Source organism: Prenolepis imparis, unplaced genomic scaffold (genome assembly GCF_030444845.1).
Source record: "Prenolepis imparis isolate NDT839.2.m4 unplaced genomic scaffold, iyPreImpa1.0 SCAF_7, whole genome shotgun sequence".
Taxonomy (NCBI): domain Eukaryota; kingdom Metazoa; phylum Arthropoda; class Insecta; order Hymenoptera; family Formicidae; genus Prenolepis; species Prenolepis imparis.
The window spans coordinates 15,044,360-15,058,415 of NW_028141165.1; the positions used below are offsets into that span (position 1 = coordinate 15,044,360).

General features: G+C 31.8%; 1 protein-coding gene and 2 pseudogenes across 2 annotated transcripts; all 3 read left to right on the forward strand.

Moving 5' to 3' along the window:
- The first annotated feature begins 1,518 nt into the window (after positions 1-1,518).
- Positions 1,519-2,198, forward strand: LOC145938227 (G1/S-specific cyclin-E-like; annotated as a pseudogene).
- A 16-nt stretch (positions 2,199-2,214) lies between these two features.
- LOC145938228 (G1/S-specific cyclin-E-like) lies at positions 2,215-3,057 on the forward strand (annotated as a pseudogene).
- A 986-nt stretch (positions 3,058-4,043) lies between these two features.
- On the forward strand, positions 4,044-13,596 carry LOC145938992 (uncharacterized). Of its 2 annotated transcripts, none has more exons than XM_083042978.1 (6): positions 4,044-4,155; positions 4,700-4,851; positions 9,548-10,715; positions 10,792-11,134; positions 11,254-11,529; positions 12,535-13,596. In XM_083042978.1, exons 1-6 carry the CDS (start codon positions 4,059-4,061, stop codon positions 12,722-12,724), a joined length of 2,226 nt encoding a protein of 741 aa, XP_082899104.1. In that variant the 5' UTR covers positions 4,044-4,058; the 3' UTR covers positions 12,725-13,596. The 2 variants fall into 2 exon arrangements, with proteins under 2 accessions (XP_082899104.1, XP_082899105.1); XM_083042979.1 differs by having other exon boundaries at positions 10,801-11,134.
- Positions 13,597-14,056: the final 460 nt, after the last annotated feature.

Here is a 14,056-nt window from a genome sequence, read left to right on the forward strand (position 1 = left end):
ATATTTAGATTATTAACAAAAAAGTTAGGCATTAATGAATATAATTACTTCATATAGATATAATTTAAAAAATTGTACATAAATTATTTATTAGCTTTGACATAAACCAAATTATATAAAACTTAAAGAGATAATTGAGAGATAAGAATATGTTTATTCTCTAATCAACGTAATAAATATACATATATTGATACGAAATCGGAATATTCATCGCATTATCAGATTCGCTAAAAATATTTTGAAAAAAAAAAGTTTTTGTTACAGTATTTGTGCGACTTTCTTTAATTTCCTTGTTCATGCGTAATAATTTATATGAATATATTATAAAGAATATTTTATGTATGATAAAATTTTACTTTAATTCGTGCTGCTATTTAGTACTTTAGGACTCAAAATGTTACAAGCAAGTAAAATCTATATTTTTACGTCCCGTTTAATAAAATTCATTCTTGTGCTACTATGTAATTTATTATTCTCATAATTTATCGTACCAACAAATCGTCGTGTCGCTCGATATAAATGTTTAAATAATGTAAATCTCTAAAAGCCAATTTACATATGATTCTTGCACCTACGAAAGCTGCATTTTTCAAACCGCTATCCTTTAAATATCATCGAGCAATCCTCTAGGTGGAGGTAGCCACACGATTCGTTCGAAAATCAAGGTAACAATGATTCATACGATCCAAATAATACGAGGGCATTCGGAGAATCATTGTTACCTTGATTTTCGATAAGCGCAATAGCAAAGGTACGCGACAATCAATGTAGATAGTATCTGAAAATCGAATATATATATATTTATTATAAAGTACCAATTTTTACCTCTATTGTAAAATAATCATAGTTTCTTTTTGCTAAATTCAAAAATCGAGCAAATAACGACAACACAGGAGACTTGTTGAAGAATGTTACTTTTGACCATGCAACAGCCATTGACAAGCAACTGGCACAAATGGCAGCTATCTTCAAAATATAATCCTGTACAATACATTTCCAGTACCATTCTGAAATGTAAATTATAAAATGATAAAATCCAAAACTATTAACTATATAAAATTATAACAAATATTGAAATACTTACCAATAACAGGATTGTAAATAATACGAAATGGCATTTTTTTTATTCATTACACGAGACTACAGAATCTTCACGTTACAAATGCATTTTATATATAATATTATTTTGTATACCTCTCAAGTACATCATCTACTGTTTCCTCTACTTCGCATTTGTCTAAAAGCTTAATTTTGTTACCTTGAAATAACTTTAATTTAAAATATATCCAAGTTTGCTGGCATTCCACAATCCTCGAGGTACCTTTACAAGAGCATATCCAAGTAATAAAAAACCAATAAAAATAAGTACTATTACCATACCAAAATGTATTGGATGCAGATAATGTTATAGCTTTCAATTTTTGCCTAAAACAGTAAAAATATTGATATATTTATTTCTTTATGTACATATATATTTATTACTTATACTTAAAACGCAAGAGACGTATAACAGAGCTTTCAGAGGATTCGGAAAATATATATCCACTTACTAAAGTAGCAGCACTGTCTCACGTCTCGTGCGCAGAATCTTGTCATAAAATACGCATTCAGTGGATGCTGCATGCACTCCCCAGCATCAGACGTCGCCATTCAAGGAGCAGCAGAAACATAAACCAGCACATGGTCGGATTTGAGAACTTCAACTTGTTTTCTAACACCATCAGCCTCTAATTCTCTAATAGCACATCCATTAGACCTAATCCATTACCATCTCTTTCATGGACCGATGGCACTCAAGTATATGGTCCCACATGCCATGAAGATGAGAAGAGAGATCCATTAATTCAGAGAGATCCAGAAATGTTTTAAAGGCATCCAACATTGCAGCTACGGATGAAAGTGATTTTATTGGATTGGCTGATTGAAATTTGCGAGGTGTACAAACTACAAAGGGAAACTAATTATCTCGCTATGGACTATATAGATAGATATCTGTCTATATTCATGATGATTTACCCAAAAATCAATTGCAACTCATAGGAATAACTTGTCTGTTTATATCATCTAAGATTTGTAAATTTCTGTACTTTTTTTTTTTTGCATATATTATTTCTCAATTTCAATTGTTTAATTGTTTGAAAATGATGTAAATAAATTTTTATTTTTGCATTCTAAAAATATGTTTAGATTTAATATAAGTCCATTCAAAATAAAATGTTTTCATGTGTTTTACAGATTGAAGAAATATATCCACCCAAAATCACGGAATTCGCGTACGTTACGGACAGAGCCTGTACAGAGGAAGAGATTTTGGGAAAAGAGTTAGTAATCTTAAAAGAACTTGGGCTTGGGTGGAATCTGTCTCCGATAACTGCCAGATTGGCTCAATATTTACATGCAAATTGAATCAGGCGATTCGTCCAGACCAAACACTTTTATCTATCCACAATACGGTGGACTGCAATATTCTCAAGGCTTAACTGTTGCATTTGGCGACTTTGGATGAGGGTTGTTTAAAGTTTCCATACAGTCACATAACTATGTGTGGCAGCACTTTATCATACCCAAAGAAGAGAGTGCGGGATAAGAGTATCCCAACTCCCGTGGGAGCAGCTTGCATCCTGCGTCAAGTGGCTCACAGCAATCGCTACTACTGTCGCGGAAGAAGAGTCCCAGTCTCTTCTATAAGGTCTACAATCATGCCTACGGAATCGCACTCTGGATCTGGACTGAAGGCCACCGTACCTAATAATATTAATTAAGATTAGGCATAACTTATTATATGTTTAATATTTTACAAACGTAAGCGTAAGAAAAGAGAAATATTATGCCTGCAAGAAGTGTCCTTAAATAAATATTTCAACCTGATTTTGTGAGAAGAGAGAAAGCGCATATGTGAATATAGTATTCTTTTATAAACCGTGTATTGTAATGTAATGTATTATTACAGCGGCAGCGTTTTATTATGCCGGATACATGTACTTTTTATGTATATGTATTATATTTTGGAGAATCTATTAAAAAGATCTTTATTCTTCTTTCTTATATATATATATATATATAAATTAGAATAAATGACGAGAGAGATGGAGCGAGTGGAGCGAGTGGACCGAGTGTGACGGTAAAATAAAAACGAAAAAAAAAGACTAATAATCCTTAAAGAATAAGAATGAAAATTTTGTGGTGATTTTATACTGCCCGGCATGTAGTAATAACGCGGCGGTTTATACATATTTGTATGAAAAGTTTGACAATAAATAAAAATCTTGCGGCATTGTAAACAATTATTCTTGTATTTTTGAAAAAAATTGTACCAATTTGTTTATATCTTTTATTGTAAGATTGCACCGAGATCGTCAAGAAATATTATATACAACTGCGTATCCAAATATGCATGAACAGAATAAATGCAAGCCCGTCTAAATATTTAGAGAGAAAATCATCCTCTACAAAATAAATAATTTTTAAAACAATATATAATGATGTCCGAAATCAAGGTCGAAGCGTACAAGTTCGAAATAAATAATTTCGTAACGAGAAAGAAAGAAAAATTCGCGCACTGTTTAACGCTTGACTGTTAATTAGTCTGCTCCCATTTTATTTATGATTATTTTATATTAAGTATATAATTATATATAATATATTAATTATATTACTATTTTATATATTAATATTTAAATAAATATATAATATATATTAAATGTAATATATATAATATTAATAAATATATATAGTAAATACATATGTATAATTATATATAAGAATATCTCATTTCATTACAAGAGCTTTCTACTTTAATTAAACCAAATACCTGTCAGAAATAGCACGTGGAGAGTTCGAGAAAGGGAATTCACTATTATGCATCTTTATTGCACGGTTGACGCAACAGCTGTCGATGACAGGCGGGAAAGATCGCGACTTGCTTCTGATTTCAAATTAAACGAAAATCGATTGTCAGCGCGATAATCGATTATCGAATCGGCGGTGCGATATTCGAGGGTTCTCGTACCGCTGTTCGGGAAAGTTTGGGTGGCGCCTTCTGATCGACTGCTGCGTTCATGTTCAAGTTTGTCGAAACGACCTCGTCGCGGTCGCGGCCGTTAGTCGTTAGTCAAAATTCGAACGCAATTCACGTGCATCAGTTATCAATCCGAGGTAATTATTTTATAAGTCGAACTCGTTTATTGGTTTCCAGTCGCCGGTCGCTGATGCGACATTCCGAGTGACGTGTTAAAGTGTGTGTCATATCGTTTTTTTTGAGTGCGTGCATATATCTCTCGTATAAGTAGATCCCTTGTCTTTTCTCGAATCTTCTTCTCTCGCCCTGAGGAAATTTAAGAGGGAAACAGTTATGCTCTTCATCAGCTCGATATAATGTTCGCGAATAAAATATGATTTTCCTCGAGGGATCACGTGTTATCATTTTTCTCTAAAGGAATAACTTGATAACTTGATAACGAAAAAAGTCGGTTAAAACCAATATTTATTATATTTTGTTATATTTTGAAAAACGATATGACACACACTTTAACTGCTTCGAGAGAGAACAAAGGGAATAAGTGGTGTTTGTTTACACCTGGGGGCAACTCGGAATGTCGCATCGGCGACTGGAATCCGGCGAACGATTTCAACTATCAATATATATATATATAGTCTCCTGCAATTCTTTCTAAAATATTTTCTTCTCATTTCGCATTAGATTTATCGAGACAAATTTTCTACGCTTCAAGAGGAGGTTCCTACAGGATGTCGAGCCCGAGAGGAGACGTTTGTGATGACACAAGAGTTGTATCAAAAGAAATGACCGGAACGCTTCACAATTCGCCGCCGATCCAATCTGCTCGACGAAAGGTACTCTTCTTTTTTCTTTTTTTAATAAATTATTACTTATTAACAAAAATTCTAGTCATTAACGTTATTTGTTTTTCATATTATTATTATTGTATATGCAATTGAGAGATTTTTTTTATTTCCGCGAAAGCAGGAACAAATATAAACGTGCATTTGTTTATCGCGGAATAATCGCCGATTACGAACTAATTACATCTGCGCACGCTTGTTGTCCAATTAAACTATTGTCCAGACCGCACATATTTAAAATCGCAATAACGTAAAGTCTATGATAATGCGGAAGAAAGGCTGACCTTCATCTCGCAAATATACACGGTCTGTCCCAAAAGTTTCCGAACTTTTATTAAAACTTACTATGTAATGTAATAATCAACAATTTTTATTTATTACTATTCAAAATACATCCCTTCCGAAGAGATACAGCAATCTCACAGACATGCAACGGTCCATTTTGATCAATTTGCGAATTTTTTCTACGGTTTTGTACGTTCGACTGGTCGATGGCCGTCCGCTGCGCTCGTCGTCTTTCAACGATTCTCTGCCGTTCCGAAACTTTGTGAACCACTCATAAATTGTTGTACGTGATAGTGCTTGATCCCCATAAGCCTTCCGTAACATTTCGAGTGTTTCTGTAAACGATTTACCCAATTTAACGCAGAAATGCTGGCTCTTTGCTCCATTGTGATTTCTCGACGAGAATCAAAAAGTCGCGGTTACTTATGCTCCTATGGTAAAACAATTATTAATGGGATCTCAATCAAACTTACAGGAATTTTTAATGAAGCTTCTACGAAGATAATGTGACCTTGGTTAAACAAATGGCGCTATTAATACCATTTGTACAAAAAAAGTTCGGAAACTTTTGGGACAGACCGTGTATATGTATATATGTTAAGCATTTCGAATATAACGACTGTTCTGTGAAATACACCCGGTAAATTATAAAATGTTTTAAATATTATTTCAACGAGAACGAAATCTCCGATGTATTATTTTTAATCGTTTTGATCGTATCTATAATAATGTATTTTTATACATATATTTTAGTTTTACACAGACAATCGTCAATTACGTGATATACGATCGATAATCGAATCTATCTATAATTATACACAATTAGCTGCAATCGTGAAATAGAACGTGAATAGAACGTGTCTCTAATTTGCACAGTGTAAATAATATGCCTATTTATATTTTCTCAGAAATATCTTATATGTATTTTACACATTATTATATATATTATCTATTATATATTTTACAACAATTAAAATTACCGCGCTTAAAAGTAAACGCGCTCAGCTACTTTAACGTATATTAAAAATTTATCTCGCAACATCTCATCTCAAGGTTTATATACGAGAAAGCTGCAAGGATAAAAAACGTTTTTCTTTCGTTTAAACCAAAAATTTTTGGGTAATTAATTTCTCTTCATTTTTTGTCTCTTTGGACTTTGTCTAATAAGTTCGCTCGTAGCTCGAAATTAGTAAAAGTTTGGAGTTTGGGTTAGAATAGAAAGGGATATCTTGGACGTTATTACCGCATTGTTTCACTTTCTTTCAGAAAACTCGATCTAACGATGGCGACGTGCGCTTGATCGCTATATTGGTATACCTCTGCTAATAACCGGCGATCAAACGCTATACGAGTTAGATTATGAGCGATCGAAAAGAACGTTACGAGTAACGCGCCACGTAAGAATACAATACTTAAATAGGCAGGAAATTTATATGTTTACCGATCAGTCTTGCAATGAGGCACCTTGAACGAATGTTAGGAAAAAGAAGGTGTAATTGTGACGTTGCATCAACTTTCAATGTTTCTCGCAACATTAATTTTACTATGCTCTCTTAATCTCCTACTATTCTGCTTGAAAATTTTCAATTAAAAGAAAGTAGAACTAAATAGAAGATATGTATTTGATTAAACATTTTTTATTATATATAGAGAAATAATAATTTTTGTTTTATATTGAAAATAATTATTATATTTATCTCTGGATAAACCTTCTTGAAATTTGAATGAGAACTATAATGTTTTAGTTTTTATGACGAGATACGGTATGTTGCGTCGTCTTGTGATTGTCCAATTAATCAATTTCTTCTCCGGTGGGATATAAAGCAAAGGTCAAATTTTTTTTCCTTTTTCTTCCTCATTCACTTTTACTATTTGATCCGCGTATATCATCATGCAAATACGCCAAAAGGAGTTCTATTTCGGTGGCGGCAAACATTTTGATGCATATTTCGATTTGATATTCATTTCAAATCGAATTTATTATTTATCTCGATTTTAAATATTACATAGTGTTACATAGTGAATAATTTTTGTCAAGTATTTTTTATAAGCGATATCCTTTCAACCTCTGAAATTCTATGTTATTATTTAATTTTGTGTTATTTTTGTATTGCAAGATGGTATTTATACAGTTAAACAAATTACATAATTTACACTTTAGAAATGCCCACCAAAATAAAATTAAAAATGTATCTATTAAAAACCAAGAGAGTTGTTCTAATCGAAATATTATTTAAAAAATCACTAAATTGTCATGTGCCAATACATATACTTTACTGAACTAATTATGCGAAATTTGTTAAGACTTCTGCATACTCGATTGCCAAGTCCGTAAAATTTGTACGACAGCGCCACATTTGGCAAAACTATAAACTATAAAGCGTGAAAATGACATAAATTATTCTTGCGACTTACAGCGTTATTTATCATTTTAGTGCAGTGTTTCTATTTTTAAAATAATTGTTATAGTGTTAAAATATACCGAAGACTCTCATTTTGTTATAATTTAATATGTAAAAGCAAATATTTATTTCATTTCGATACCTGTCAAACAGCGGGTTTTCGTCCTTGATTAGGCTCAATTCAATTCAACATATACAATGTTATTTATTGCTTACCCAAACAAAAAGAGAGTTTTCGGTATATTTTACAAGTCGGTTCTATCGATTACAAACGTTATTTTATTGAAAAACATTTTTATTTTAGCGTAAGTCGCAAGAATTTTCATGGTATATCTTCTCGCTTCTGACGTCATTAATTCAAGATGGCTGCAGTGCGTATCCAGAAGCCTTAATCGCATAGAAAATGTATTATAAATATACTTGATGATATTTAATGACCCGGCTGTAAAAAAAGTCACATCGATAGAGTCCGTGAAGCTTCGAAAGCGTTATTTCTTACAATGTTCAAAATTAGCATACTCAAAATAAGCAAATAAAGTTCTTTTAATATATTGTACACATCGATCATTTCGAACATACGGATCACTATAAAGAAATTATCACAGCAAGTCTGTGATTTTTTTCAAGTTTGGGGTACAAAGAGACACAAAAATTTCAGTCGATAAAATTTTTTAATCACCTTACGTGAATTTTATCGAAGTTTACAAAAAGAAAAAGAAAACTCGCGAATTTTTTAATTCTTTTCACCTATTTGTAATAATGTTTACGAATTAAAATAAAATTCAACCACTACATCATACTATAGAGTAAAGATTCAGCTTTAACAATCAGTTTTACAATTGCTATACCATGATTTTTAACAGGGTTATGAACGATCAAAGTGAAAATGACCACTTTCTCTTCAATTCTCGATAACTTGATAAGGAAAAATCGAAATTAAAATTTTAATACACGATTTTGCAGGAAAAACTTCAGGCTTTAACGTAAAAAAGTCAAAAAATTTTTTTCAAATCTTTTTGTACATGCGACACGTCTACAAAGTAGAAAAAAACATTTTCCATTTCGTTAAATTCGTCGTTTTCTGTGTATAAAAAATAGAAGAAAATAAAAAACAGCTGTGACCTTTCGAAAATAGAGATTTCAAGCTTGAAAAATTTATTTGAAATTTAAATTCTCATTTTTTGAAACAAAGTTACAGCTATTTAAAATTTGCCTATTTTTATTCGTGCCTTGTGCGCATCATCAAATTTATAGCAAAAAAATAAAATTTCTACTATAACGCACCTACATCCGCGTACGGCTCTCATTGCAAATTTATTTCGTATTATAATAAAGTATTTTTTTATTCAGTACTTTTCGAATTATGATGTTTAAAGTTTACAGTATCATGACAAAATAAAAATATCTTTTAAAATATTTAGTTTTCGATAATCTTACCTTAATATTTTTATGCATGTTTTTCTTAAAAACAATTATGCGTTTTCTTTACACCGGTTCATTGGTCTCATTATTCTGTGCATAAAAGTATTAAGGTAAGATTACCGAAAATTGAATGTTTTACATTTTACAAGATATTTTATATTTTATGTCAAAATACTGTAAACTTCAAGCATTATAATTCGAAGAGTACTGAATAAAAATTCGAATCACGAATTGCGGACTCCTCCGATCGAAACGGCATGGAATATATCAACAAACTTTTGCATCGCGCTACCACAAGTCCAAGAACATCACCCACGCCGATGACGGTATATATTGCACGACGTGAACCATCGAGAAGGCGTTTCCTATCAAAATCTTCGCTCTCTTCTCTCTCTGTCGGAAAAAGATGTCGAGAAAGGTTTCTTCTGATGCTCGAGATGAAAAATTCAGGCTTATTGTAGAATATTGTCACGAGATTTCTGATGTGACTGCGTGTATTTAGTCGAACACTTCGTTTGAAAGGAGATAATAAAAGAAACATCTGTCAAACATGTTTTAACGCGCATTTTATCTTTCAGAGCGGTAACGATAGTCCTGGACAGTCGAAGAAAGCGGAGCATCAGGTCAAGGTTTGTTTCACCCGCGATTTCGCCGACGTAGAATCCCCCAGGGAGAACCTTTGCTCCACTCCGGAAAGTCTCTCGTCTGCCAGCAGCTTCCACAGCATCCTCAGCACCAAGAGCAGCAATGACATCCATTCGGAAAGTGAGCGTGATCTCGCTTCCCAAGATCTCAGTCAGGATGAGACCTTTGTATCGGCTATCGATGAGACGCCGTTTCACACGAGCAATTGTTCTTTGAACGAGGATCTGCCAGATGCAGATGCTGCCGGCAACGAGACCCCCGTTGAGATATTAGAAAATCCAAAATTGTGTCTTTTCCAAGTTTCCGTTCCGATCTTACCTTCATTGACGCAATATACGGAGGGTGCTTCCTTATCCAGTATATCAAGCATATCGTCATCGTTAGAAGATACCGATAGTAAGTCGAAGGAAAATAGTGCGCAGGATTTATCAAAATCTGGACAAGAGACATCATTAAATGACACACAAAAATTATGTGTATCATCACAAATAAATATAAATAGGCCTGTTGTTCAACCGGAAGAAAATAAAATTACCGAAAAAGATTCGCTACAATTGGATACTTGCGTTGTGCCACATGACCAAGAAGACAATAAACAACTGAACCATACCAGTATTATAGAACCAAAAATATTGGAAGTTAAAGAATACTCGCAGACTAATCTCGCTAAAGAAGATTTAGAAAGAACAAATAATGCAATATTGAATGAAACACAGATTTTTTCACCCGAAAAAGAGATATGTAATGAGACTCGTATTATAGAAAAACAATGTGATCCATCAGAGACTGTAATTATAGTAAAAGAAGAAAACATCGTGGACAGCGCAGTTTCGACGGATGCTATTAAAAAAAAGCAGATCATCGAAAAAGATCTCGATCGTACACTTACGTTGCAAGAAGTGGACGAAAACTTTGTATTGGACGACGAACAGTACCAACAATTTACACCTCAACGACAAAGTACTACCTTGTCGTTGATCACCGAACAACCAGATTTTGAAGAATTTGAGTTCACAGCGGAAAAAATCACTGATGAGTTGCTCAATCCTTCGCAGGGACTTGCGGAAGAGACAGATCTGATTACCAATGTAACAGATGAAAGTAAGTGTATTGGACTTATTAAGACTTCTTTTCGCAAACTTGTAAAATTTATTAATTGAATGATAATATTTTGCAGTTTTCCAAGATCCTTCGACATTTGACTTCTTGTTAGCAAGAAGTAATTCTAGGCATATGGATTGCCTTAGAGCAGAATCTTTGTACGTTAAAATTGATCCATTGATATCAATAAATACAAGCATGTTGCCTCAAGGTAATGCTCCACAAATAAACGACCCTAAATCCAACGCACCACTTATCGTCGATATAGACATAACTAAGGAACTTAAAATTGACGAATTAGAAAAGCAGAAAAAAGAACATGAAGCCGAGTTGGATAGGCTGAAAGCAGCTTTCCAGGAAAAAATTAATAAACTACAGACACAAATTGCACAAGAAGTAAAGATCAAAACTCAAGTGAAGTAAGTGATTTATTCAACGTATCAAAATATATGCTTATATATAAATAAATATATAAATAAAACTTATATATATAAATTTATCTAAATCGTGAATAAAATATGGAAATTATTGTTTTTAGAGTTATGGAGGTATATAAGAAATCCACCAGCAGATTACTTACAGAAAAGGCAAAGTTGCAAGAAGAGTTACAAGCTGCAAATCATCATCTAACTAACACGGAAGCGGCATTTAACGATGTACATCATAAATACGAAAAACTAAAAACAGTTGTGTCGCTGTACAAGAATAACGAAACTGTTTTAAAAAAAAGTATTCAGGAAAATGTGGATACTATAAAATCGTTAGAAACGCGATATGATCAACTGAAGGAGCATGCGACAGCTCAATTGGAGAAGTATGCAATTGACACTTACACTTTATTATGAAACAGACGGATATTTTCAGATACAGATATATACAGGGTGTCCCAAAAGTCCAGCAACAGTTAAATATCTCGAAAACAAAGGCTTTTTAAGAAAAATGTTTCAAATAAAAGTTCTAGGGCTTTAAGTGCATTAGGGCTTTAAGGGCATTAAGTTGTAATATTAGTGTAACATTAATAGCGTGAAGGCCACGTAAATTCACTTGAAATTTTTTAATGAGAACTTCTATTTTGATTACATATTCATGTAGCTTATCTTAACTTTATTTTATCTCTTTCAAAACACTATAATAAAGTTTTTTTCCGTTAAGTATTTTTCGAGTTATGAGGTTTGAAAGATACAATATTTCGATCAAATATAAAATATCTTGTAAAACATTCAATTTTCAATAATTTTACCTTAATACTTTTATGCACAAAATAATGAAACCGATTAATCGGTGTAAAGAAAACATATAATTATTTTTAAGAAAAAATATGTTGCAAATTGCATACATTTTCTTAAAAATAACTATGCGTTTTCTTTACACCAATTGATTTGTCTAATTATTTTATGCATAACAGTATTAAAGTAAGATAATCGAAAACTAAATATTTTACAAGATATTTTGTATTTTTTATGTCAAAATAATTCCGTAAACTTCAAGTGAAAATTTTTTATAATTCGAAACGTACTAAAATAAATATTTTATTTTAGTGTTTTGAAAAGCTTTTGAAATAATCTATAAGAATATGCACTGAAAAATAGGGGTTTTTCCATTTAAGAAATTAAAAGTGACCTTTATGTAGCCTTCGAATGATTATCCAAGATCACATCAATGACACCATCTTACGTCTCCCTTCGAATCAAACAACTTTTATCTGAAACGTGTTCCCGGTTCCCGTATCTTTCATGTTTTTTTTAGATATTTGCCTGGCTCAAATGGGAACCCCTGTGTATATATATGTATATTGTATTAATCGTATTTTTATTTTTAGAGCTAATCTAGAGTTGGACAGAATACGAAAGCAAAACGAGACGGAAACGGTGAAGCTGCATGCGATGATAAGAAAAGCAGAACTGAAAAGTAACTCGCTTGCCGAAATTGTGGAACAGAAAACTAGAGAGAACAAAGAAATGGCGAACATCTTGAACGATGTTATCGCCAGAGTTGGGCATGGAGACTGAGATCGAAAGATTATCGAAAGCCTGCTGCGCATCCATGACATTTTATCGCTATCGTAGCATTATGATAGACTGCACGAGATGCATTAATTTCAATAACAATAATAATTCGCAAGACTCGCCGATTTATCTGACGCACCAATCGAAGGGCTACGAATACGAATATCGACAGATCAAGCTTGTTGTTGGAGCCGTTATTATAACACCGGAATTGATAAGCTCCAAACATAAAAAGTTATTAAGAACAGAGTTTCAAAACGCATAAGGATTGTCAGAATATTAATAGTCTACGCGTTATCATTTCTTATTCTGCGGAGAAATTCATTTTACATTGTTTATTTTACCTAGTTGTTGACCGTTGTTTGATAAATCTATTGAAAATATGAGATAACCAAGAAATTTAATCACACGTTGTACATATATTTTATATTAGATGTTATACCTATACATGATACATTTATTGTCATTAATTGAACGTTATATTTGTATCTCGAAGCGTAATCACTAAAATATAGAATGAACAAATTCACATATATGCATAACAGTTAATAATATTAATTGTTATTAAACACATATTTATTTTACAAGTGTTTGTTAAATATGCTCTCAGTTAATAATAATTCACCGATTTATTAGTGACAAGGAAATGTATTCTGTAGTATAAAAAATATTAACTATCTCAATTAAATTTGCAAAAAACTATGCAGCGAAAATGAAAACTATATGAACTGTCTGTGTCTATCGAATCAAACATGTAACAGATGTGCATTATACAAATTTTAACTCGTACACAATTGATATATTGTTTATAATTTATTATATTTTAGATGTTTTTAAAATCCACAGGCAATGTGGTTATTTTGAAATACTTTTTATTGAGATTGTAAAATAATGAATATGAGTTCAGTTGATTTGAAAAAAATCGAGAATTTAACTTTTATTTGTTGTTATCTAATGATATCGAATATTTAATATAATTCTTGTAATTAACTGCGCTTACAATATGAGAAATACATGAGAATTTTTAAAAATATATTCATATGAAGCAATTATATTCATTAATACCTAACTTTTTTGTTAATAATCTAAATATCTTTCTAATAATTTATCTATACACAAATATCGATTTTTCTTTTGATATCACATTCTTTATATCTTCAATTTGTCTTCGATTTACATAAAAATATGCAAAACGACTTAAACATATAATGATTGAATCCTTTGTTTTATATACTTGAAAGCTTATAAATTTTTCATTTGTTTTAATTATTTTAATCTTATTTGAATAGTTTATATTAAGAAGTTCTGGAATAGAAGATTAGCTAGCAATGGAAT

Excerpts from the sequence above, each read along its gene's own strand:
- LOC145938992 (XM_083042978.1), top strand. The coding sequence starts at position 4,059 with ATGTTCAAGTTTGTCGAAACGACCTCGTCGCGGTCGCGGCCGTTAGTC. Across the intron at positions 10,716-10,791 it reads TACCAATGTAACAGATGAAA|TTTTCCAAGATCCTTCGACA; the intron begins GTAAGTGTATTG and ends AATATTTTGCAG. Across the intron at positions 11,135-11,253 it reads AAGATCAAAACTCAAGTGAA|AGTTATGGAGGTATATAAGA; the intron begins GTAAGTGATTTA and ends TATTGTTTTTAG.